This window comes from Erpetoichthys calabaricus, chromosome 16, assembly GCF_900747795.2.
Source record: "Erpetoichthys calabaricus chromosome 16, fErpCal1.3, whole genome shotgun sequence".
NCBI classification, from domain to species: Eukaryota; Metazoa; Chordata; class Cladistia; order Polypteriformes; family Polypteridae; genus Erpetoichthys; species Erpetoichthys calabaricus.
Genome location: NC_041409.2, coordinates 1,096,582 through 1,124,508, shown reverse-complemented (window position 1 = coordinate 1,124,508; position 27,927 = coordinate 1,096,582). Strand labels below are relative to the sequence as shown.

At 41.1% G+C, this 27,927-nt stretch overlaps 1 protein-coding gene across 11 annotated transcripts in view; it reads left to right on the top strand.

Moving 5' to 3' along the window:
- The window catches only part of LOC114666444 (gephyrin), a 415,661-nt gene that overhangs the window by 165,181 nt on the left and 222,553 nt on the right, over positions 1–27,927 (top strand). For all 11 annotated transcript variants that reach the window (XM_028821308.2, XM_028821307.2, XM_051920119.1 and 8 more), the window contains exon 2: positions 11,371–11,449. In XM_028821308.2, coding sequence (XP_028677141.1) covers positions 11,371–11,449 — 79 coding nt within the window. The remainder of the gene's footprint in view (positions 1–11,370; positions 11,450–27,927) is intronic.

The following is a 27,927-nucleotide window of genomic DNA, read 5'->3' as shown; positions in this document are numbered from 1 at the left end:
TGTAGCAAGTAATCTAAAACAAACATGAGGTACCAGCATCAGCTGATCACTTCCTCCTGATTGATCCCCAGCTGATCATGGTGCTGAATGCTGACGCCTCTACGGCAACGTTTGTCTGGGAGGACTGCCACTTTACAATGACAAGAATTGCAAACCAGATTGCGCTGCACTGCAACCACCGCTGCCGCTCCCACCCTGCGAACACAGCCTGGCAGCTAGTCAGTTGCACATTCCTGTCAGCCGTCGTGACGCCCATGAGTGGCTTAAGCCGTAAGAGACTGCAAGCAAGAGGCCACTGCACGCAGCAACAGTTTTATGTTGATATATGTGTAAAACAATTACTTTGTGTGCTTTTCAGAAAACTGTGTTTTTTGGGAAAAATATTCAGCCCTCAAAGAGTTAAAATCACAGAGCTCTTCAATGTGACAAAGTGTTTGTCAATGGAGACAGCATGGCCGAGTGCTTGGTTTGATGTGCCGTTTAGCAGTGAAACACCTGAACTCAAACATCCGAAGGGTTGTCCACATACTTTTACCCATACAGTATAGATAGGTAATAAACAGACGATATAATTGATTGATAAATTTGGAAAGCCACTTTCTATTTTAGGCGGATACTTCATAGATGGACAGCCAGGTAGAACAGTGTTAACGCTACTCACAGATCCTGCATCCTGGGATTGAATCCCAGGTCTGATCATTGTCTCCATGGAGTTTACACCATCTCCATGTTTTCTGCCCACAAACCCAAAGATATACAGGTTGGGCTGGTTGGCAACTTTAAATTCAATCCAGTGTGAGTGAGTGAGGGGGTACATGTGTGTGTGTGTGAGAGTGGACCTGGCAACAGACTGGTGTCCTGTTCAGGGGGATTTCCTGCCTCACATCCAGTCCTTTCAGGACAGACACAGAAACCTTGTAACCCTGAACTGAATTAAGCAGATTTTAGAATGTATGTACTGCGAGGAGAGACATAGGGCATGTTTAAAATGCTAAGGTCCCAGAGCGGTAGCCCCATTTAATAAAGAGACGTTCCTTCCAAGTAATAATGAACATGGAATGACATTTGGTCCATTACTGAGGCTCTCGTTTCACAAAGTGCCTCAGTGTGAAGGTCTGTTTTTGATGACAGCAGGGCCCAAGCTGAATGTCGACTTCCAGCCTTCTTAAATCGGGTCCAGACAAGAAGGGTTGGACTTTCAAAGGTGGAGCAGAACTGGGGGTGATGTCCGTCCTCCAGTCTAGGCATTGGCAGTTATCGGTGTGTTTCACCCTCACCTTTCCTCGTCCTTCGGTGAAGTGCTCCCATGGCTTGCATGCGTATCAGTATGTAGTGCTTGCACTTTATTGATCCCGCTGGTGAGTGTGATTGTTTCTTTTTATGTTTTATTTGGTGTTCTACTTAGAAATATAATGGTTAAGAAAGCTCTTAGCGTGTTGATGGGAATTGTGCTTTAATCCTGAATGAGACTTGGTGGTTTTTGATTTGCTGTCCATACATAAAGCATTGCTTTGTCCGATTTCTCATATTTCCAAGTCAATTCAGCTTCAAACCAGCCAGCTAAATGCAGGAGAGTGGGGATGTATATTTTTCAGTGGGGCCGGGCCCAATGTTCCAGCATCACAATTAAATATTTGTGATTTGAAATATCCATCCATTCATTTATTTTCCTGCTTAATCCAATGGTAGTTGTGATACTCAGTTTTTCTTTTTAAGAACTGATGCGACTATGATTACGTATAGTGCAGAGTGCCGTGTTTATACAACGACCGGCGATTCTTCACAGTGCCAGAGTGATGTGACTTCCTCGGGGTGGATGTTTGTTAACCCAAGAGAATTTGGTCCAGGCTCATCCGCTGGGGGGCAGCGCACATTATTGTATTTGGGATGTCCCCTGAGAGCCAACATAGCTGGGAGGAGAGCCTACACAAACACAGGCGTCAGCCCCCTGCCTGATTTCTCTCTGTAAGAGCGGCCGTGCTTCCTTTCTCTTGATTATAATTTCTCAAAGTGGCAGCTTATCACGATAAATACAAAACGGAACGGGATACCAAATATTTAATAAGAAATTCAAATCATCAGGGCCATCCTATAGACATTCTGTGTGATTCATTATGCAGGCTGAAATTAGATCCCAAGGGTCCCGTTCAAGTTTAGAAGTAATAAAGCATAATGACCGAGATTCATAATGTGTTGCGTGGGCGCAGCAATGTGCTGACTGACTAGCGACTCTTTTCTTTTTTAATTTTTAGAAACTGCTGGGAACCTTTAGGTGATTTCTTTTTTCTTTTTTTTTGCTTTGCAAGCTTTTCTCGCACATTATGAGCATCCTGTTTGTTAAAGAGGCAGGCTGCTGGTTCCTGTTCTCCTGCTTATTCTAAATACCTACGTTTGTAAACATATGGCACTGCTCTAAGGAGAGTGTCTATGTGTTATTTTGTGAGGTGGGCATTAGCAGAGCAAACCGTACAAGGTCATATTAAAAAGGTACCTACTCGTATGCTCACAGTCTCAAAACTGTGTGTTTCTGGTAAAAAAAAGGCAAAGTACTAAAGGCTAGAAGTTGGTTTTACTGTAATGCACCACAAAGTACAATGGTGTTTAGGGTTCTGTTCTGTATTTTCATTGGGCCCTCCAGCGTAGATTATTTCTGAGTTAGAAAAGACCAGTGTGGAACATAAATAAACTGAGAGTGAGTAGTTAGCTTAAAAATGAAGAGATTGTATATTATCACTTAATAAAGATAAACCCCCCATGTTTTCTCTAACATGCCAAACGCTGTGTTCACATAACAGGCCTCTTTGCTCAGATCAGATTTGTCTGTCTTGACAGGTCACAGTCATAAAGCACAAGTGACCTGCACCGGTTATGTGAACACATCTGTCCTCCAAAACGGCACACGTGTGCCCAAGTCATCTGTGTCACCAACAACAAAAAACATCACATTTGTGAGATGACTCATAAAATCGACAAAATGGACGTGGTAGTCACTAGTGTACGCATTGCATTTTGCTCTTGAGGATGGCAGTTTTTTTAGCTGTACGTGCCGAGAAGGCGATAATAAAGCTGGATGCCTAACTATTGTTAGCACTGCTGCACCAAGCGATGTACGCCTATGAGAAAGGAGCCAGCAGTGCTGGGACCATGGCGACTTGTCATAGTTATGGCTTTACTCCATTGTTGTTTTGTCGCATTGCTGGTGCTGGCGGATGACAACAGCGTTCAGTCCATGTGTATAGGCAAAAGACACACATGACTTCTTGAACTAACCATTATCATTCATGACACGCAACTGATCTAGGACTATGTGTGAATCGGATTTGAAAAGATTCAATTTCTGTGTTCACACAGCCCTGAAAACATCAGGTTTATGTCAGATTAAGGCAAAAAAATCAGATTTGAGGCACCACAGCCTGGTAGTGTGAACATAGCCTAAGAAAACTTAGTTAGTTAGATGTATCGTTTATTTACAGTTATGCATTGTTCCTATAAGGAATAAAAATGTGCATGTACAGTGACTGTTCAGGGCTCAGCTACTTCATCCTTGACCAACATGCTATCACATTTACACACCAGTCAGCCATAACATCCAAAGCCCTGCCAAGTGAATTGAATAACATCGATGATCTGAAGGTGATGTGTTGAGCAGGTGTAAAAAGATCTGAGCAACTTTGACAAGGTCCAAATCGTGATGGCTGGATGACTGAGCATCAGAATGGCAGGTCTTGTGCAGTGGGTAGCACCTACCAAAAGTGGTCCAAGGAAGGACAAGCACTGAACCGGTGACAGGGTCATAAGCGCCCAAGGCTCATAGATGCGTGTGTTGAGCGCTGGCTGGCCTGACTGGTCTGATGCGACAGAAGACTTACTGGAGAAGAAATTGGCATGAGAAAAAAGGTGAGAGAACACACAGCGCATCTTAGCTTGCTGGCAGGTGCTTTTAATGTTGTGGCTGGTCAGTATAAAGCCATAGAGATACTTTCATTGATTTATAATAATAATAATAATCCTTTGCATTTATATAGCGCTTTTCTCACTATTCAAAGCGCTCAGCAATTGCAGGTTAAGGGCCTTGCTCAAGGGCCCAACAGAGCAGAGTCTCTTTTGGCATTTACGGGATTTGAACCAGCAACCTTCCAATTCCCAGTGCAGATCCCTAGCCTCAGAGCCAGCACAGTGGCATCATGAGCACTTCTGCAAATTCACAACTCCAGTGACCAAAGTTCAAACAATTACTTAGTCCCCGTTTTTTGTTCAGCTTGTGCGGTCCTCTGAGTTTCGTTTATCGGGCTTCTCCAAGTTTCACTCCGTTTGAGCAGACATGAAGGTTTTTATCGAATTGTGTCTATAATTACTCCTGATATGACTTGAGTGTAGGTGGACAAATCCTGTCCGGGGTTAATTCTTGCTTTGTACCCAAAGCTGCTCCTCACAGCCCTGTCATAAACTCCAGTGGGTTTGAAACATAGATGAAGTGACGGCTGGTTTAAGTAGAAATGTAATGTCTACATTTCGTCTAGTTTTTTTTTTTTGTTTTACTTTTTCTTGTTGTGTATTTTATATTTATCATTCCAATAGTGTGCATTAGGAGCATTTGGTGGAGCTGCCCCAATGTTTTTAAATTTTTTTAATGAAAGTCATCCAGTATAAATCTAACTGCTGGGTCTCTACATGCCCATCCTGTTTGTCACATAGACTCACTGGCCAAAAACTGTCCAGTTCTGATCTGTTGTTGGTCTGCCTGTGCATTTCCAGTTTTTAGTTATTGTTACAGTTTCAGCAGTGCTCTAGGACATGCCATTACAATTTAAATATATAACCATGTGATCTGAGTAGATGTAGTGGCCAGCAGGGATTGTAGCAGCACCTAAAACTCCAGACACAAGTGCACAGACGCAGTATATCCGGTGCAAGTTAAGCCTTTTATTAACACAATTACCTTTGCTAGGTTTCTTTCTTATCCACTTCATGTTACAATGAACTTTCTCTTGAAACCGTTTCCCTCCACTCCCCCCAGCAAGCTTTGTCCTTCCTTTGCACTTGACATCAGCACACCTAGCAGTCTCCTTTATATCGGACCCAGGAGTACTTCTGGTGCCAACACGCTGGATCCAGGAAGCGCTTCCAGGTACTACAGTCCTGCGGGTGGACACATGGAAGACCCACCAGGGAGCTGTTGCCTCATAATATGTTGACGGAGCATTGGGCCCAGGAGGCAAATTCCTTCCACCCTTCCATTATTGAGGTCTGCCGCCCGGGATGCCACCTACCCTGTGTCTTCTTTGACAATATATAAGCAGCAATGATAATGAATGTTTTTGGAGGCAGAGCACTGATTATTATGCGTATTGCCCTTATATGCATATGGCTTGTTGATTATTTCTTTGGATATTGTGGTGTGTCTGTGCTGAGTGACTGGAGAGGTCCAAACGAATAGTTGGGGTGCCAACCGGACCACCCCATTTCATGCAAGGCAATCCACACTAAAAAAGGTCTTTGTAGAGAAATGGGCACCCGAAAACAGCCTTGAGCACGTCATCTTTGGCTTTTTAACTGAAGTAGCTCTGAAGAGAGGGACTGGCTTGGGAGCTCCATCTCGCAGTAGGTTCAGGTCCAAAACTGGCACCCTCATACTGGGGATCTCCTGTTTTATACAACTCTGACTGGAAGGGGTGGGCCGTTAGCAACAGCACCCCTTCTTGTGCTGAGATGGTATTGCATACCTAAGTTGCACCTGTAAGGTGGTCTTCAAATATCCATGTGTGACAAATGTTGTAAGTTTTAAATTTCAATGGCAGAATGGTTGCAAAGAACCTTGACTAGATTCTGTACAATTTGAGAACATCTAATTTGTAAAAAGGTACATGTGAGCCATACAAACATACTGTACATCCTTTTCTTAAAGCTTCTTAATCCTTTATGAAATATTAAAAACTGCCTGAAATACCTACAATGTTCTTTCTGAGACTCTGACCACAACTAAGTGTATGAGTGGAGTGCAGCAGATTGCAGTTAACTTTATTACTTTTATTATCTATTGCAGCATTTTACTGATGCCTTTATTCAAAGTGACTCACAACATTTGAGATATAGTTGGTTTCATTTCTTCTGTTTGTCCATTTGGAGCTCAGGCAGGTAAAGTGACATGCTCAGGGTCACATGGTGTCAGAAGCAGAATTTAAAGCCCTCATTTAACCAAAACACAGTGGCGTGTAAATGAGAAGCAGTAAATCAAGTTTTAGAACAAACTGAAAGTGAACCATGAGTTGAATCGAGCCATAGTGATGACAACGTGAACTGGTCATTAAACGTTGACATGCTGATGCATACAGCACTGTACCACTGAACAGCCTTGATATGCCTGGTGGAAAAAAGACAAAATGATTACCATCAAGGAAAAAGGCAAGAAGGAAGTTAGCCCCTTGAGCACTGTTCACAATGTGGCAACTGTCAATGTGGAAGTCGCTAAGCCTGGTGCTGTGGTAGCCAACCATAACACAGGGGTGGGTCAGTCATGTGGATCAGGCGCTGACTTTCTACCCTCCCACGCACAAGCAACAGAAAAAAATATTATAAGAAAAGTGTGTGAAGAAACACGATCATATAGTGTGATAAAAACACAGCCCAGACATCATTAGAAGGTTTGGGGCAGCCACCCGTATAATATCCCTGGCTGCAAAAGGTTTCCTAAGTTGACAGCTATGTTCACAATACTGAGTTCAATACAGAACCGATTTCTTGGTGGCAAAATGGCGGCTTCAAAGGCCCACATAGGAAGTGACGTCATCGAGGGGGCTGGACCCAGAAGTGACATCATCAAGGGAGCCGGACACAGAAGTGGCGTCATTCAGGGATCCGGAACCTGGCAGGATTTCTTGGGATCGGTCTGCAGGGAACTGAGGAAGACAGTTAGTGCACCCCGCCGCCCCCTGGTCGGATGTGGTATTACCATTACTTAAGCCCTTCAGCTGCCTCCTACTCGCTCGCATGTGTGTGACAAGAGTCCCGATTGTGGTGTCAGGCTGTGTGTCGGTGACTGTCTCAAAACATGCCACATGAAGGACACATACTAAATCTGCAGCAGTGGACACTCAACAAGCCTTTCTTACTGTGTTTCTGTTGATGGTTTGGTATTTGCAGTCTTCTGTTACGTGTAATGACATTTTTTTCTCATTGAAAAAATGTCATCATTTTTGATTTGTTTTTCCAGAGGGCAAACATAAAACTACAGAGGCTACAGGCAGAGAGTTAAATTGACTGATCCTCTGTGTCAGCCTGAAATCTGCTCACTTTTAAATTATAAAATAGTTATTGTTATAATTGTGAAATAAGCAATGTTGTGCATCATTTATACATTATGAGACTCCGAGAAGGAAGGCTTTTTAGACGTAATGTAAGCTGCTCAGTTGTTCCCCTCAGTCCTGGACTGCCCCGCTGCAGAAATTAACAGAATGTTTAGCTACTGTGCAACAGATTAATAACAATAAAGTAAATTTAATTCAATTATTTTATTAGCTCAGTTTACCCCGAGGAGTAATTGGCATGTCTACAAAATATTTATTACTTGTTTGTTGTTCAATTCAATTCTATTTTAATTCAATTTATTCTTATTAAAGGCACCTCCACTTAGGAGTCCTGCTCATAATAAAAATTGCAAATACAGTTAAAAAAAAAAGAGAAGCAACATAAACGCAAATAAATAAAGTTGAAGCATAAACTGAGAAACATGCAATCCCACATACTTATGGTGCTACAAAGTCTGAGCCTAAACCTGAAGGCTATTCTCTGGTTCTAATATGTTAGGTGGTCAGTACTGAAAGCATTGTAAAAAGGTACAAGTTACACATTTCTTGCATTTTTGGTTATAGTTTGTATCGTGTCTTAAACCAAGTGAATGTGGCTAGCAAATCAATTGTCGTGCTATCACTGAATTTCAAGATCTAATGGACTTTCAGAGATTCCCTGTCAGCTAGTCATCAAGTTCCAGGCCCGGTCACCAGTGTTAAGTGATGAGCTGTGGCCTTAACAATGATGGGAGAAATGGGTGCCACAGTGGATCAAATCTTATTGGAGGTAGTAGGCAGAAGTCAGAGTCTGGTTACAGGTTAGCTGAGGCAGCCCTTTGTTACCCCAGGATTAGTGATGTAAGGGTAGAAAATTCCATGTTCCTAAGAAAGGTCAAGTCATCTTAAAATAAAATCATTAGACTCGACCTTGTTCTGATGTTTATTTTTCACTCTTATTGAAACATTTTTTATCTGTCCAACATTAACTGCATATATTATTTTCCTGCCTGCCCCTTGTGCTGCACTTTTCTGTTCAGCTCCAGTCTGTGTCCCCTTTTTCCTTTTTAATGCTTGGTGGTGTTTATGTTTGCTCTTTATGAGCTAGTTTATTTTTAGCTTGCACTCATGTCTGACAGTGTAAGGTCAAGTGAATGCTGGCCCTTCAGTAACTCCTCAATTTACCTGCTTTTGCTCATCTCTAACATTAAAATTTGCTGGGAATTTCACACCACCTACTAAGCCCCATGTTGCTACTGAAACCTTGGCAATGGAGAAGCACTGTAATTGGTGTCTTTTGTACTTTAAGGTGATGGCTGCTAGTAAGTCACTGTTGTAAAAGAGGACAAGACAAAGATAAAGATTTGGGGTGACACAGCGACCCTGTATATAGTACAGGCACAAAATAAATGCAGCTTTTCAACAAAAGAACGTCCCTAAAGATGAGCCTCTCAGATCAGACTATCCAAGATGGCAACACTTCTGGTTAAATGCCAGCCAGGCAGGAAGAGGGGGGTCCAGGTGGACGGACACCAAAGTGACATCAGAGGTGGTGAGGCTGTGAATCATCCAGTCTGTAAAGGGAGAAAGACGAGGTGTTAGAATACAGCGCCGCCCTGTGGATTGGCGAGGAATCACTACAGCCATTAAGCTGTCCCCAAGGCGCACGTGTGTGACAGTGTATAAAAGTCTCCTGGAGAAGCACTGTTTTGTCACCAGGTACTTTTGTTCTCCTATGTAAATATTATTGAAAAATCTCACTTTTATTTTGTTTTGAAGTGCTGCTGACTTACACAGTTATGCGAGAATATTGTCCTGCGTTTGCCAGATGCAGTCATCTGCCCTATTTGAGGCTTACTACTATTTGTACAATCCAATCAGATATTCTTACATAAGTACTTAGTAACTGTCTGTCTTCTTCCCATGATGTTGAATTCTTGAACTTTGTGTTATGCATGTCATTTGTAAAGGTGCCATTCCAAACTATTTTGCTGAGACATGAAGTGTAGGGCATTTAAAGAATGAGAGAAAAGGAGATGAAAACATAGTTTTACGCAAAAAAGTGTTAAACAAGAAATCAATAAGTTGTGTCGCCTAAGCCAAAACACAAAACAGAGCAATTTTCAAAGGTTAGCAGTAACAAATTGAGAAACAGAACACAAAGTCAGTGTTCACCTACAGAAGTTTGATTAGTTATCCACCATCTTGGACAGTACAGCGTACAGCTGTTGTAATGTCCATGGCATTAACTGTGAGCGTGACTTTGGGCTTGGAATTCTATGTAAATTCTGTTAGGCTGAGTCAGACTCGACTTAGCATGAAGGGTCACTAGCTGTGCTACCTCTCTAAAGTGGGTTGAAATCTAAATTAATGACTCAGCATTAACATTTGTAGTACACCATCTATTGGAATTTATCTTGTAAAGCGTGTAGTAATAAAATTCATTGCATTTGTCTTTCCAACAAATGGCATATCACAAACGTTGGTAGTCATAAAATGCATGACTAATGTTTGTGATGTACCATCTGTTGGAATGGAAAATGCAATGCGTACATCTGTTATATGCCATTTGGTAGGGGATTTTTAAAAGTAGTGTTAATGTTTATGATGTGCCAGCTGTTGGAATGACAGAGAGATAGCAACTGGTCTGACATACAGATACACAGACACTTGTCCTTTTCTTAAGGTGGATTATTGTCACACGTACAGTGAAAGTCTTACTTGCTCATGCTGATCAACATGCAGCACGTCACCCTGCTCTGGCTCCATGGTTAGTAGTCAGAATTGCCTTACCTTGAAACTTCCATCATCCTTGCCTTAAATAACTACTGTGATGGAGTGAGGAATGACATGTCCAAGCGATAAATGTTGGGGTGCCAACCCAGTTGTCCCTGTTTAATCGAAAACAAACTGAAAGCAATAAAGCACTCTACGGCACAGAGCAGAAATGAAAGGATGCAAAACATAGAGAGTCACAAACTAGACGCTCCGGCCTGCAGTGTGCTCTGCTCATAGAGTGACATCTTCATCCGGCAACCTTTATAGATGGGAGACCGTAAGGGGCAGAGTCAGCTGTCCTCACTGAGGATCATCATAGCGGTGTGAATGGAATGAAAGAGGACATGATTAGCGCCAGTGCCCCCTCTCATTCCAGAGTGGTATTACATACCTCAGATGAGCCCGGAGGGTGATCTACTGACATGCATACGTGACTTTACCTTACTTCAACCCTGGAAGATACTGTGCGAGTCTTTTAAATTGCAGATTATTTTTCCTCTAAAATTTTCAGCTATAATGCATCTTTTTGGTTAAAGTAATTATGACACTGAAGTAAAGTGTTCATTGTTCTTCATACAAAGCATAACAGTCCACTTATCAGTGGACTGTCAGGTTTCACAGAAAGCTGAATAAGCACAACGGTTTTTTTTTTTTCCAATTATCTGTTAAACAGAATTTCACCATACTTGTGACAAAAAAGTAATTGCTCCCGCCCTTGGACACAATACCTGGGGAAGAGGTGTCCTTGAATCATTACTTACTCTCTGTTACCATGATGGTTGACTTTAGGTTTCATATTTTAAGGATGCATGAGAAAATGGAGGGTAACCTAAAAAGAATTCAGTGGAAAACACTCAAAACTAGAAGAAAACAAGAACATAACATCAAAGCAAAGTGTGCATCAGAATCCTAGTCAAGAAGTCCTAAGCCCTAATTTTTTGTTGAAGTGCCTTATGGCTTCCTATACACTACAGTGAGGCCAAGAGGGAGACATTGCCAAGGTAAGCAATGAAAGAAACCAAAGCAAGAGTGTTAAGGTATGCGAGAGGTCATCTTATGTAGGTGGGACATAATGCATCACATGACTGGGAACGGGCATAGTAACAATATGGCCATAGAGCAGAAGAAGAGGCGGGTGGTAATTGGAGTCTCTTTACTTCATTTGGATCAGCAACTTCTTGAATGAAGAATAGAAGGACAAATGTTCCTCTGGGCAACCTAAAACATCCTTCTCCCGTGTCCCCATTAAGTCTGGTCCCCAGAAGATCCACAGTATATTGCATCATTTTGTGTTTCTTCTTCTTTACAGTAAGCGACAGCTGTTTCCGGAATTTAGCAGAGGACCGGAGTGGAATAAACCTCAAGGACCTTGTGCACGATCCATCTCTGTAAGTACCCGTTCATAAATCAATCACCATTACCCATGGGAGGCATTGATGTTTAGTGGAGTGCCTGTTTGAGCAAAACCATAAAGGACTAACTCTGGTTACATCATAGAGCCCTTCTGTGAAGAGGAAGTATAAAATAAAGTGTTTGTCCCAGAAATGGAGGATAAGGTGGAACAATAGATGAACATTATGAGCTAATTTGCATTGTGTGTGGTAATGTGGAAGGGAGAATTGTCACCTCTGTGCTAAGGTTACCAGATGTTCCCTATTTCTCGGGACCAAATTTTGGTGTGCCAATTTATTTATGTATTTGTAAATCCTCATTTGCCTCGTATTTTAAACGTCACTCATTTCTCAATTTATCTACAGGGTAGTATGCAAGTTTGTTATAGAAAGAGCACTTTGGAGCACACATCCTTCAATGCATTAAATCTCACCAATCATATGAATTCTATTGAAAACACAGAAGATCAGCCCAATCAGATCCTCTGTTTTTATGAAGCGAAGCTGTCGGCCTGGGAACTGCACCAGTGTCGTATCAAGTCTCTTAGTTCTGAGATGACTCACTTTAGCTACGTGCGTAATCCATCAGTTTGTAAAAATGTGTGTGCTCATTTAATGACGAACTTTAGGGTGAATTTAAATTTCTGAAAAAAGACATACTTCTTTCCGAGATCAGTAAACCGATATGAAAGACATGTGGAAGTGGATGATCTGTTTCCCAAGGAGGACATAGAGATATTACTCAGCATATCAATATCAAAAACATAAAGATGCTGAAAAGAGTAAGTGTGCCACACCAGGCCAGGACTTAAAGCAGATGCAGTTTTCCCAAGCGTAGGCTGTTCACAAATCATAAATAAAATATGATCTGGGTGGCTGTGGTGGGACTTTGTAATTCAATTCAGTTACCTTCTGTGCCAGCAGGGTTAAAGTGGTGGTAGAGAGCATTGTGACATAACAATACACCCTCAACAAGCAAATAAAATTCGCCTCTAACTCAGTTATCCCTTATAGAGAAATTTGTTTGGCTTGTGAATCAACTAAAACTTTTATCGATATAGGTTTTAAATAGAAAAAGACAGTGAAGACAAATGCAGTGTAAAGAACCACATGTATCTGAAACCCAATGTGCTCACCTAAATTAAACAAACATACATCCATACACTGATGCTGATACTTATACTAAAAAACTTTACATCACTCTGCATAGGGTGTGATCAATAGGGAGCACCCAGAGCCCCAAACTCCAGACACAAGTGCACTGACAAGGTCAGGGGTTCAAACAAATACAATTTTATTATACAAAAGTATTTTTGACAGGTTATTCTTCCAAAAGCACAAGTATAGTCATGACCACAATTCCAGTTCTCTTCCTCCACTCTCCTTCAGGCAAGTCTTGTCCCCAGCCTCCTGACTCCAACTCCCTGAATGAGACAGATGAGCTTATTTTTGTTTTTTATGCCAGACCCAGGAGTACTTTAGATGCTAAAACACTGCTTGATGGAGGCACTTCCAGGCCAGGCGATCTTCTTCTGGCAGCACACTCTGGCAACACCCAAGGACTCCAGTAGGTCCCATGCAACCCTGAGGCTGTCCAAACTGGATTAATGTCCTAGGTGCATTGCCACCTATTCTGTTGGGGAATGGATCCATTTCTGATATCTAGTCTCCCCCAGCTCATTCACTATTCTATCTTCCCGACTGGGGCAAGAGCTGGGAACTGGCCGAGCTACACCTTCGTCCACACAATCCATCTATTATGGCCTTCACACTCCATCCCAGTTGAGACACCAGTCCATCTGTGATGGCTTCACAAGTGGCTTATATGAATCTGCCACGTCAGTGATGGGCATGTATTCTAGTTAGCTGTTCTCATTAAACAGCATAATTGCTGAACATTCAACAAATGTTCCGGAAACAAGAAGCAAATAAATTCAATAAGCCAGAAAAATCAAAAAACAGTACTTCCTGTGAAACATGCTCCACAACTATCAATGAGCCAGTGCTGGAGCCATCTTCACAACCTAATTATAAAAACTGAGGGTGGTCCCACAGAATGATGTCATGGTGGCTACACCTCTTGGGGTTCCACCCACAAAGCTTAAGCAGCATAAACACATAATGCATAAATAATCAATAAAAACAACAATGTTGCCAAAAATATCATCATAGTTCAATAGTACTAGGGTGTTGTACCGTGTTAGCCATTATGAATGTAGAGAAAAGCCAAGCAAAATGACACCTATACACACTCTAGGACAAGAAACAACATTGGTAAATCTTTAAATGAGAGATTTTGTATGTAAAAAATTAATAGATTCATTCAGGCTAGGGTTAATTTAGCAAGAGAGAAAAGAACAATGTATCATAGTTCAACAAAAGCAACAAAAAATAACATCCATCCATCCATTTTCCAACCCGCTGAATCCGAACACAGGGTCACGGGGGTCTGCTGGAGCCAATCCCAGCCAACACAGGGCACAAGGCAGGAACCAATCCCGGGCAGGGTGCCAACCCACCGCAGGACACACACAAGCACACACTAGGGCCAATTTAGAATCGCCAATCCACCTAACCTGCATGTCTTTGGACTGTAGGAGGAAACCCACGCAGACACGGGGAGAACATGCAAACTCCACGCAGGGAGGACCTGGGAAGTGAACCCGAGTCTCCTAACTGTGAGGCAGCAGTGCTACTCACTGTGCCACCGTGCCGCCCTAATATACAATGTTTTTATTAGATCAGATATTTTCTCTGATGTTTTCATAGTCCTCGCTATGAAAAGTGCTAAATATATAGTGAGGGTATTTCTGAAAGATTCACAATCTCCTTAAACAAAACCAAGCATGGTGTCAAACAGATCCCTTCACTGAACTTTGCATTTCAGATAGACTTGGGATAGGGAGAATCACGTCAGTGACTTCAGTTGTTGTAGTTCACTTTCTTCAGAGGAAGACAAACAAGCCCAGTGACTACATCTAGAGAGCCTTGGACTGAATGGAGATGAGTCAGCTGTCAGTCTCCAGGCTCTCACACACCTCAGCTGGAGTGGCCGCTTCCACAGGTTATCCGGTGCTTCCAGTGGGTTTGTGGAGTATAAAGCAGGGCTTTATCAAACTTTTTTATGAAAGATGGTGTTTCCATCTCTGATGTTTTAGCTTCTACAGAGGTCTTTTTCTAGTTTTGTTTCATTCCTTTTGAGCTCCTTTTATTGACAGTTGCCTTCTGCTGCACCGGACCAGCGTCACTCTGGACTTCACAAAAGCAAACGAAGTGGCTTATGTCTAGCATCCCTCACCCTCCCCCAGTATCACTCGACTAATGAAACTGAGGCACGAATTTGCATCCATTTTCCATTTCAACAGAGAGTGATTGGTAATCTACATAAAACAACACCTTTCCGCAAATAATTCCAAAATGCTTCCACAATCAAGTTGATTGCAAGCCACTCTTTCTCAGTTGTGGAGCAGTCATTTTCATGGGGTAAAAGAGTTTACTCAAGAATATAATTAAGGGTTCTTCAGTATCAAACATCTAAAACACAATTGAGCATGCAGCTATAAATGTGAAGCTTCTGCACAGTAAAATCTTCTGAGGAATCCGGGTTCCTTACTACAGGATTTAAGAAAGCAGGCCAAAGCAATGCTTGATTCTGAGACCTGTTTGTATTGAAACACCATTTGTAACCAACCAGACTTTATACCTACTTCTTCAGTTTGGCTCAGGGTCATTTTGTAATGTTGTTTGGATCAGAGGTTTTCCAATTGCATTAATTAACATTTTGTTTGGCTGTTTAATAAATCCGCTTCTCTCACACTGCCTGTAACTCCTCAACAATGTCAGAAATGAGATGATATGTTGGAAGTATTGTTGAGGCCATCAGCAGAGGCATACCCTGTGGTCAGTGTGTGCAGTGACATGGAATCTGTGCTTTAAAAATTGCCACCGTCCTTTGGGACGAGACGTAAAACCAAAGTCCCGACTCTCTGTGGGCATAAAAAAATCCCTGAGCATCTTTAAAAAAAGAGTACGATGTATCCTGATCTCCTGGCTAAATCACCCACCATGGCCTGGTCATTCTAGTGCCCTAATCATGCCCTGTCCCCCTATCTCTCTAACCACTTCACCACCTAATGGGTAACACGTAGTGAGCTTCATTCAGGTACATTCTGCACATTGGTGGTGACTGAAGTGACTTCTCACTGTTTGAGTAGGTTAGAAAAGCACTATATAAAAGTAATTATTAATCTTGTTATTTTTTCTGTTCATTATAGTTGCTGACCATTTTTTTATTTCAGTAATTTTTTAAAATATTTGTTTAATATTATTGATGTAATGGTGATGTGATGTTGCCACCATTTTGTGTTAATTTTTCATAGATGTGGCCATATTGTTTAATATTGCTATGTCTGTAGGTGGTCATGAGAAACAGATGTCAAGTGGGATATTATGTCATTAGCCCCTACCTATTTAAGATATTGGATATTTTTACTACTTTTCACGCCTCATGCATTATTTTGACTGAGTCAGTTTTACTTCTTGAACGTTTAGTCTTTTGGATCATTGATTTTGTTGTAGCATCTTGGTTTAACCATTTGACTTTCAGCCTTGAGGGGGCATGGTGGAGCAGTGGTAGCACTGCTGCTTTGCAGTAAGGAGATCAGAGTTCACATCCCAGGACCTCTGTGTGGAGTTTGCATGTTCGGTCCGTGCCTTTGTGGGTTTCCTCTGGGTGCTCTGGTTTGCTCCCATGGTCCAAACACATGCAGTTTAGGTTAGTTGGCGACGCTACCCTCTAACTAGTGGGTGGGTGGGTGTGTGTGTTCACCCTGTGATGGACTGGCACGCTGTCCAGGGGATTGTTCTTGCCTTGCGCCCTAAACTTGCTGAGATAGGCTCCAGCCCCCAATAACCTGGCTCAGGATTAAGCAGGCTTGGAAGATGGTATGATATGATATGGTGTGGTATTTTCAGCCTTAAAAAGTAACAAACTCTGCCTGACGTCTCTGACTACATGTTTGCCTGTGAACATGGGAAAGGTGTCATATAAATAAAATGCATTATTATTATTATTATTATTTTACTCATCGTCTCCTGGCACTTTTCTTTGTATGCAGTTTTCTGCTGTTTGATGTCTGACTTTTTTTCTTCCCTGAGTGTTCACAACAGAACGGAGTCTGAAAGTGGGTCTGTGTTATTTTGAAATACAGTAGAGTCTTGCTTATCCGACATAAACGGGCCGGCAGAAAGTCAGGTAAGCGAAAATGTTGGATAATGGGAGGTGTTAAGAAAAAGCCTATTAAACATCAAACTATGTTATAATTTTACACATTATGAACCTAATAATCATTGTTTTACAACAAAACAACAGAAAAAAAATTAACTGAAAAAATGAACTTACAGTTACAGAATTGTCTGAAGTTAAATACATTATGTACTGTACTTAAAAAGTTCAGTCCTGTGATGATTTAAAGAAATCTTTGATCGTAGTCTGCTTTCCTGACGAGTGCCGTTTCTTCGCTGCCAAGTCTTGCCATCTTTGCAGCATCATTATGTCGATTCCTGTAGCTTCTTCTTGTTGCTCAATGTATTCAATTAGCAGTTTCTAGAGCCTTAACTCCGTCACTCATGTAGTCAACATCCGTATGAGCGTATACTGTTTACTACAGCATTGTGACTGTGTGTGTGTTTGTGCTGTGACGTGTGAGTCCCTGTCTTGCACCCCAAAACACGAAGCTGAGTCTCAGTACTTTAGCAACACCAGCTTTATTCAGCTTGAAACAGCAACAGCGCGGTTATTTATTGTAGTGGGATCTGCCGCTCTCCTATACACAGACAGAGCAGTCAGGCAGGGTCGTGGCCAAGTAGTACTGTGCCCTGCGCATTTATAATGTTCCTTGTATCACCCATCGACGGCAGGCGCTTATGGCATGTCCACGATCTTTTCAGATTCGCTTTTACGGCAAACTGCTACAGCGCTGGGTGCCTGCGTTTGCTTTGGGACGCTCTTCCGTGTTTCGTCCCGTTGGGTGGAATCCCACAAGAGTTTAGAAACTCACTCACACCAGCCATGATTCTTTTCAAAGGTAAAGTGCAGGTTAATTTGTTTTATGTATTTTTACTTTATATTTTGTATTAATCATTTTTACATGAATAGTTTTGGGTTGTGGAACGAATCATCTGAGTTTCCATTATTTCTTATGGGGAAATTTGCTTTGATATACGAGTGCTTTGGACTGCGAGCACGTTTCTGGAACGAATTATGCTCGCAAACCGAGGTTCCACTGTAATTAGCTGCGGTAGAGTCGGGAGCAACAAAGAATAGACTACGCTCACGCTTCCAACTTGCAGTTCTTGTTGCCGATTGATGCGTTTTTTTGTATTTTTTTTGCGGTGGGACGTCGGATAATACAGAATGTTGAATAAGCGAAGGTAGGATAAGCGAGACTCTACTGTATTAAAGGTGTCTAACAAAACCCAAAGGGGAACATTATAAACTCAAACAACCCGCGTTTGGTATTGAGCAGGCTCTTTTCTCACAGTTTGAGTCTTCTCTCAGTAGCTGCCACTCTAAATGAGCATGGTGACTTGTGTTGCCTGTCCATGTTTCTCTAAATGTTTGTCAGTTGATGGCACTGGATGTGGAGTTTGGATCACATTTCAAAATTTATATATTTATATATTTCATTCCACAATGGAAATCCAGAAGCGTACTTTACTACCACCAAAGTTTTGAAATCACAAGTGGGCTGCTTCATTCACTTATAGCTTTATATAGTAACTTGCATTTAAATATTATAATCAGTAGTTAGGATATAGCGGGTTGTATAATGGATGGATGGATGGACCTATTCACAAACAGAAGCACTTTGTTCTTCTGGAATCCTGTAAGCATGCAAGGGAACCTTTACTCCCGGCTCAATGATTTTATGTTGATACTGTTTTCCTCAAAAGACCACAAAAATCAGCATTAATGGAGCGCACAGAGATAATATGACAATCTGCTTAGCTCATCCAAAATTGTTCTGTGTCTTTTTTAAGATTCACCCAATTATCTCATGGTTTCTGAGGGTTAATTTCAATCACATCTCTTGGACTGTTCTACAGTCATATGAAAACGTTTGGGAACCTCCCTCATCCTGCATAATAATTGACTCTACTTTCAACAAAAAAGATAACGGTGGTATGTCTTCATTTCTTAGGAACATCTGAGTTCTGGGTTGTTTACCGAACAAAGATTTTTAGTGAAGCAGTATTTAGTTGTATGAAATTAAATCAAATGTGAAAAACTGGCTGTGCAAAAATGTGGGTCCCCTTGTAATTGTGCTGATTTGAATGCCTGTCACTGCTCAATGCTGATTACTTTCAACACCAAATTGGTTGGATTAGCTTATTAAGCCTTGAACTTCATAGACAGGTGTGTCCAATCATGAGATATAAAGGTATTTAAGGTGGTCAATTACAAGTTGTGCTTCCCTTTGACTCTCCTCTGAAGAGTGACAGCTTGGGATCCTCAAAGCAACTCTCACAAGATCTGAAAACAATGATTGTTGAGTCTCATAGTTTAGAGGAAGGCTACAAAAAGCCATCTCAGAAGTTTAAACTGTCAATTTCAACTGTAAGGAATGGAATCAGGAAATGGAAGGCCACAGGCACAGTTGCTATTAAACCCAGCAGGTCTGGCAGGCCAAGAAAAATACAGGAGCGGCATATGAGCAGGATTGTGAGAATGGTTGCAGACAACCCACAGATCTCCTCCAAAGACCTGCAAGAACATCTTGTTGTAGATGGTGTAGCTGTACATCATTTTACAACTCAGCGCAATTTGCACAAAGAACATCTGTATGGCAGGGTGATGAGAAAGAAGCCCTTTCTGCACTGACGCCACAAACAGAGTCGCTTGTTGTATGCAAATGCTCATTTAGACAAGCCAGATTCATTTTGGAACAAAGTGCTTCTGACAAAAATGGAGTTATTTGGTCATAACAAAAAGCGCTTTGCATGGCAGAAGAAGAACACCACATTCCAAGAAAAACACCTACTGTCAAATTTGGTGGAGGTTCCATCATGCTGTGGGGCTGTTTGGCTAGTTCAGGGACTGGGGCCCTTGTTAAAGTCGAGGGTCGGATGAATTCAAACCAATATCAACAAATTCTTCAGGATAATGTTCAAGCATCAGTCACAAAGTTGAAGTTACGCAGGGGTTGGATATTCCAACAAGACAATGACCCAAAACGCAGTTCAAAATCTACAAAGGCATTCATGCAAAGGGAGAAGTACAATGTTCTGGAATGGCCGTCACAGTCCCCTGACTTGAATATCATCGAAAATCTATGGGATGATTTGAAGCAGGCTGTCCATGCCATCAAATTGAACTGAACTGCAGAGATTTTGTATGGTAGAATGGTCAGAAATACCTCCATCCAGAATCCAGATACTCACCAAAGGCTATAGGAGGACAGCGTCTAGAGGCTGTCAGATTTGTAAAAGGAGGCTCAACTAAGTATTGATGTCATATCTCTGTTGAGGTGCCCAAATTTATGCACCTGTCTAATTTTGCTATGATGCATATTGCATATTTTCTGTTAATCCAATAAACTTAATGTCACTGCTGAAATCCTACTGTTTCCATAAGGCATGTTGTATATTAAAAGGAAGTTGCTACTTTGAAAGCTCAGCCAATGATAAACAAAAATCCAAAGAATTAAGAGGGGTTCCCAAACTTTTTCATATGACTGTATTATGCAAAAAGGGTATTTTAAATACTAATTGCAGCTGCTGTAGATTCAAAACCAGGGCTGGCTGCACTAGAACTCCAAATCTGATTCCTAGTACCACAACCTCATATTCTTCTGTTGTCGTGAGTATTTCTGATATCAGAGTTTAGAAGTAGCCTGTAGTTTATATTTGTAAGTTAATCATGTGAGAGCCAAGCATATTTTTTATCTGTGAAACTACCAATGGAGGTTTGTTAGACCCGACATCTGGAAATGACACCTTTCTGTACTTTCAGAATCGGCACCAGCTTAGCACAAACACCGGCTTCAAAGTCTGCTTAGCAATGAGGTTTGGATGCTTTCTCCAGTGAGAAAAAGAGTGACTAGTTACGCCAGTCAGGGTTCTGAGTGTTCTTCTAGGAGTGGAAAATAGAATGAATAAAAAGGTAAGATATGGAGAAGAGACACATTCAAGAGGCAAGCAAGGATCACAACTGGAAAATCAGAAATTAAGTGCATCTTAACCTTTAGATGTGCATAAAAAATCAAACTTAGGTGTTAAAAAATTTGTTAGCCAGAATATCAAAAAACTGTCACTTAGAATCAAAAGATGGTGTTGAGTTTTCCGTAGGTTCAGATAAAGACAGGACCAAAGTGATGCCTTTTTGTCCTGTTGCACTGAATTCAGGTCATTACTAAGGAATCACCAACGAATGGCCAGCAGCCATCAGTAAACCTAAACAGCAACAAAATGGCACATCCTCCTTTATAAAAGGGCAAGTGTTTGTGTGTGTATCTGTGTGTCTGTCCAGGTGCTGTTTCTCTGCTTTATGCCATTTGGTATGGGATTCGTAAAAGCAGTGCTAATGTTTTTGATGTGCCATTTGTTGAAATGAAAAATATAGTACATTTTATTATTGCATACATTACAAAATACATTTAAATAGATGGTGCACTGCAAATGTTAACAGGGAAGTTCTGAGGTCTACGTTGATTATGTAGATTTTAACCTATCCTATGAAAATGCCAAAGAAAAGTTAAAATGGAAAAAATATGTAATAGTCAACATCAGCATGATCAAAAGCTCTAAAGGGTGAAAAAAATCCCAAGTAATGCACACATGAAATAGCCATAATAAATTAAAAACGAAACCCCATTATAACACTTTTTATATTGGAGGGCGACCACTATTGTTTAGCATAATAGTAGGAGCTAATGTGCTTTTATTAAGGTCCATATGTAATTTGCCAATGAATCTCCTTTCTTGTCTCAAGAGACATCTTTACAAGGTACTCTATAAATGAGCAATACACCTCCTACCTACATGAAAACCCAGCTATCCTAGAGAGAGAAATTCAATAGCCATTTCACAAGTTTTATGTACAGCTAATCTTTGAGGGCATTTTACTCAAACTGTTATGGAACAAGCTATTACTATCATCTAAGTGTCCCCAGCCGCCCAGAGCTCTCGGCATGGCCACTTCTAGAAGTTATTTAGTATGGCTTTAGGCCAGTGCCAGTCGAGGTCCATTTGGAGCCCTAAGCCCCTTGTTGTGCATAGCAAGTAGTTGGTATTATTTAAGTTTGTCGACCTGTTTGATTCCCCCTCATTGTCCACTTTAGTAGCACAAATGGCGCCCCATGTTGTGTTTACCACTGACTTGGCCCCTGGTGTATGGCATCCAACAGGAAAGAGAGCCCAATCATTATCATCATAGTTTGATAAACTTGGTCCCCTGCAGTTTCCCCGCACATGCGCTGCAGTTGATAGCACCCTAGATGGATGCCTGTGTCGCCTAATGGACTGACCGGCTCTGCATTGTGTTGAAGTATGAATATTGGACCGTGTTACTGATGTCAGCAGATGCTTGGCATCGGTAGTTATACATTCTCAATTGAAAAAATAATTTATCACAGACTAAATACAAAAACAACCATTTTTAAAATGCAGTGGTGAAACTGATTCTTAAGCAGTCTTTATAATGTTGGAGACTAAAGAAGTCTCATAGGCAGGTCTAAGCCGAGAGATTCGGACCGGGTGGGTCAGAAAGAATGATTGTTTAGTGACAGCAAGGCTTTTTGACAAGGAGGGGATTGGCATCAAAACACCGCTTATAGGTCATGGAGACAGGGACTTAATGAAATGTAAACTTAACACTTTGTAATTTAATAGACTGACACGCCACCCTCAGTTGGTAGGAACTTTACCTTCTTTGCTGCCAGCATAACCACATGAAACATTAAACTTAAATGTTTCAAAATATATAACTAACAGCTCCACAAGAGAAAAGGCAATTGTAAACTCTTGGCTAGTATTAAAATTGTAAATGAAGAATCATTATAACTGGAAGATTTATTAACAAAAATAGCAAAAATCAATCAATCAATTAATTAATTAAAGTAAAGAGCAAAAAGAGGCCCAAAGGGGTTGCCTAAAAGACATTCCCAGATGAACAAACTCCCAAATTAGCAAAGAACAAAGAAACAGCGCTACTTCCAAAACTCCCCTCAAAAGTGTATTCAGATGAATCACAAGGAACTCGCTTTCCCAGCATGCATTTAAGGCTCAACTGGGGTGAGACCCCACCTCTTTTTTTGGTGTGGGGGTGGGGAATGGGGAACTGTCCACCAAGAAAGTACAAATAGCATAGGAGAATCAATGTAAGCACATAGAAACTGCATAATAAACAAAACTGACATACAACCCCAATTCCAATGAAGTTGGGACGTTGCGTAAAACGTAAATAAAAACAGAATACAATGATTTGCAAATCCTTTTCAACCTATATTCAATTGAATACACTACAAAGACAAGATATCGAGTGTTCAAACTGATAAACTTTATTGTTGTTTTGCAAATCTTCACTCATTTTGAATTTGATGCCTGCAAACACGTTCCAAAAGAGCTGGGACAGGGGCCTGTTTACCACTGTGTTATATCACCTTTCCTTTTAACAACACTCAATAAGCGTTTGTGAAATGAGAACACTAATTGTTGAAGCTGTGTAGGTGGAATTCTTTCCCATTCTTGCTTGATGTACAACTTCAGTTGCTCAACAGTCCGGGGTCTCCGTTGTCGTATTTTGCGCTTCATAATGCGCCACACATTTTCAATGGGAGACAGGTGTGGACTGCAGGCAGGCCAGTCTAGTACCCGCACACTTTTACTACGAAGCCAGGCTGTTGTAACACATGCAGAATGTGGCTTCGCATTGTCCTGCTGAAATAAGCAGGGATGTCCCTGAAAAAGACGTTGCTTGGATGGCAGCATATATTGCTCCAAAACCTGTATGCACCTTTCAGCATTAATGGTGCCTTCACAGATGTGCAAGTTACCCATGCCATGGACACTAACACACCCCCATACCATCACAGATGCTGGCTTTTGAACTCTGTACTGATAACAATCCGGATGGTCCTTTTCCTCTTTGGCCCGGAGGACACGACGTCCATGATTTCCAAAAACAATTTGAAATGTGGACTTGTCAGACCACAGCACACTTTTCCACTTTGCGTCAGTCCATCTCAGATGAGCTCCGGCCCAGAGAAGCCGGCGGCATTTCTGGGTGTTGTTGATATATGGCTTTCGCTTTGCATGGTACAGTTTTAACTTGCACTTGTAGATGTAGCGCCGAACTGTGTTAACTGACAATGGTTTTCTGAAGTATTCCTGAGCCCACATGGTAATATCCTTTACAGAATGATGTAGGTTTTTAATGCAGTGCTGCTTGAGGGATTGAAGGTCACGGGAATCCAGTGTTGGTATTCAGCCTTGCCGCTTACGTGCAGAGATTTCTCCAGATTCTCTGAATCTTTTGATGATATTATGGACAGTAGATGATGAAATCCCTAGATTCCTTGCAATTGTACGTTGAGAAACGTTGTTCTTAAACTGCTGGACTATTTGCCCACGCAGTTGTTCACAAAGTGGTGAACCTCACCCCATCCTTGCTTGTGAACGACTGAGCCTTCTGGGAATGCTCCTTTTATACCCAATCATGACAAACACCTGTTTCCAATTAACTTGTTCACCTGTGGAATGTTCAAAACAGGTGTGTTTTGAACATTCCTCAACTTTCCCAGTATTTTGCTGCCCCTGTCCCAGCTTTTTTGGAACGTGTTGCAGGCATCAAATTCAAAATGAGTGAAGATTTGCAAAACAACAATAAAGTTTATCAGTTTGAACATTCGATATCTTGTCTTTGTAGTGTATTCAATTGAATATAGGTTGAAAAGGACTTGCAAATCATTGTATTCTGTTTTTATTTACGTTTTACACAACGTCCCAACTTCATTGGAATTGGGGTTGTAAAATACATAATACGAGAAATAATCAAAATGCAAAATATTTACATAGATAATCAAAGAATCAAAAGTGAACAAATGGACATTAAAAAAGAAATTTGTGTAAGCCAGATGGGCAATTCTGACATACCTATAACACCCTCAGCTGGATGGATGGGTGATAAATTAGTGGGTATCATCATTTATTGCTGGACATGGAGTCAGAATGGAGAAGTAAAATCAACGCTCGTATTGTCGTAGGCTAAAGCATAATGGCAGTAAGCAATCTGAACCAACTCAGAGTGAGAAGACAAGTGAATTAACCTAAAGTGTTTGGGCATGTGAGATGAAGATGTGGGATTACACCGTGGATGTTGAAGTCTGGATTTTGAAGCCATTTAAGATGGAGATTTAGTGCACCTGTATTTTCTTTTTTTTTTTTTAATTTTTCACGTTAGTTTATCATTAGTCTGATGATGCCATTTTATGTTTTGTGTATTGGATGGCCAGTACCAGTAAATAGTCATAACCATATCCAGAGTCACATGACACATAATACAGATGCAGTGCATCATCTTGACTGGCATATACTGTAAAAGATGGCAGCACGTATCCATGTGTTAAATCTCATTCTCACGTCCTGGAATCTTTTCTTATTATTGTTAATAGATACAGTAAATAGATATTGTTAATAGATGGCTAAAGGGTGCTTCGGAGAAGACATTGCTGTTAGAACCTTTTGTTAATCATTTTTGAGTACAGTTCTAGTTTTGTGTCATGGGCTTTGACAAATGATTTCTCTGACTGTTTTTTGCATTCTGACCTTCACCTGTTTAGCGACTATGGCTCTGTATGTTCCTTTTGTCTCTTCAATTTCTGGTTGCTACCTTCTGTTAGTTCTATCAAAATGATAACAGTAGAGATATTTCCTTGGTGATAGAATGAAGTTTTAACTGCAGTGAAGATGTTTGATTTAAAGTTCATGCTGACAAGGATAATTAGAGTAGTCAGCAGGAGTCAGATATCAACTGAAAAGAGTTCATATTCAAGAGATTTGAGCACCTAGAAAAATGTTCACGTCAGATGGTTCACCACTGCCACATACAAATCCAGTAGCTTTCCACTGAAAAATCTCCGCATATTAGTTAGGATCTTCTTTGAAACTGGATATCCTTAAAACTAAATCAGAGTGGGAAGTTAGTTTAGACAAACACATTGGCTGTTGCCTTTGTGAGGCAAAGGCATTGACATGTCACTTCTTGTGCCAGATTAAACATTGGAATTGTTAATATTTAAGTTAAAATACTTCAAAGCTGGGTAGAAGGTGTGTCCTGGAGCACTGTAGGATGTAACAAAGGCGAGGTCTGGAAAACCAGGCAGAGGTCAAGAAGATAATGAAAGTCCTAATTAACCAAACCACTTTACTGTTATGCTAACCTGGACGTACTTTGGGGTCACGAGGACAGAAGCCCGCAGTACTTCCGGGACACTTGAGGAAGGATGATGTGGCATTTGACCCGGAAGAAGAGGAGTAACATTTCCGGGTCATGGAATATATAAAGGACTGTTAGAGACCCAGCAGATCGAGCCAGAGTTGGGTGGGAGTGTGACGGAGCTGCTGGATGTGGAGGATTGATTTGTATTATTGATTATTGTTTATTATATTATTGGAGAATTGTGGAGTATACAGTGCTTTGTGCACTTATTGAAGAAAAATTATTAAAGATTCTTCTTGGTGCTTTTAACGTGTGTCCTGGACGTCTGTCTGGTGGGTTTAACGGGGCAACAGCGCCTCTAGCGTCCACACTATCTGTCTATTATATAGTGCCTTTCATATCTATCTATCTATCTATGAGTCACATCAAGTCTGACCCAACAAAGACCCGTACAACTCTGATTGACCATCTTGGTAACTACGTATTTCCTGAAATGTGTTTCCGCTTGTTTTCCGCTATTCTGAATTAACATGTACCAGAAGTTACAAAATATACACATTTATATGATACCTCATCACAACACTACCAAGGTAATCAGATGGCAGCCAATTTGTGGTGTGAAATGTTACCTAACATCGGTTTGGAAGTCCACGCCAACAGAATTGATCCTGATGGGCAAAAACTGCCTGCACTTTAATGGATATTGACTTTTCTTGCGTGCCTTTTGCCTGCTTTAAACGGCATAGCCTATGGCATAGGCTTAGCACAAAAGTATAAATCGGGCTTTACGCTATGCAGTTCAACATCCTTGTCCCTACTTTGAGCATTGCGTTCATGAGTTCCATTGGTTTCGAACTGTGACACTCAGTGAGTCACCTACTTGTCCCCTACCGAGTTTTAAGCAAAAGTCACTCATGGTGGTCTACAGACCTATAGATATATTACATCTGGCTCAGTGAGCTAACCCTCCAAATAAACAGAGTGAACATGAACAATGACCATTAACCTGGTGATAATGCTGCTGGAATGCTGGATGCATTTGAAATGCCAAACAAACTACCAAAACCACATTTTGTGTACAATTTTTTGCTGCTAGGTTATGACAAATGTATTTTGAGATCTTTCAGGTAAGAAGAAGAGAAGTTTCATGGTGATTTAGTATATTGGCTGCCAGAGAATGGAGTTGTGTTGCAGGTTGATTAGCATTCACAAATAATAATGTCATTGCACATGTGACAATATGACCCTACAATCCTTTAAACATTGTGTTCATGGACAAAGGGCCAGTCCCATTTTTGAGTGCGTGATTGGGGCATCCAGTTGATGCTGTGGTTTTAGTGTGGGGCTCATGTTAAGCCCCTTCTCCTCTCAGCCACCTTCCAACTCTCATGACTGCTGCATTGGCCTGCACACTGCGGTTTCTCTGTGTGCAGCGTTGTTTGTGTGCATGTGTCACTTTGTGTAAATCTCTTATTGCACTAGCAGAGCTCCTTTCATTAGTGATATCTCGGAGCCATGTCTGTAAAGCATTGACAAGGTACAGTATGTCTTTTCTGTGTCCTCCAAGGAGGCCCAAACTGAGCAACAGCATTCAGATGATATTAGAAGCACAAAAGGAGTGAATTAGTCGGCTCATAATTTGCATTGCCTTTGATGCTTGCCTCATAGGGAGGCTTGAAAAGGTCACATAACACAAACGGCATTGAGTTGATCTCATGAATAATATGAGGCAGAAGGTCCTGCTGCCTCTGTCATGTCCATCCTGATACATTGACAGGTTCCTGTGTGATCCTGAGAACAGCAGGCTAAAGTAGACAGATACACAGTGGATTCAGGCCCTTTCACTTTTTTAACATTTTGTTACGTTGCAACCAGAATTCTGCTAAAATCATTTAAATTAATTTTTCCCCTCAGCAAGCAATACTCAATACTTCAGAATGACAACGCGAAACCAGGATTTTAGATCATCTTTTCAAATTTGTTAAAAATAAATAACTGAAATATCCTACTGACATACACTACGTAAGTGTAGCAGCAT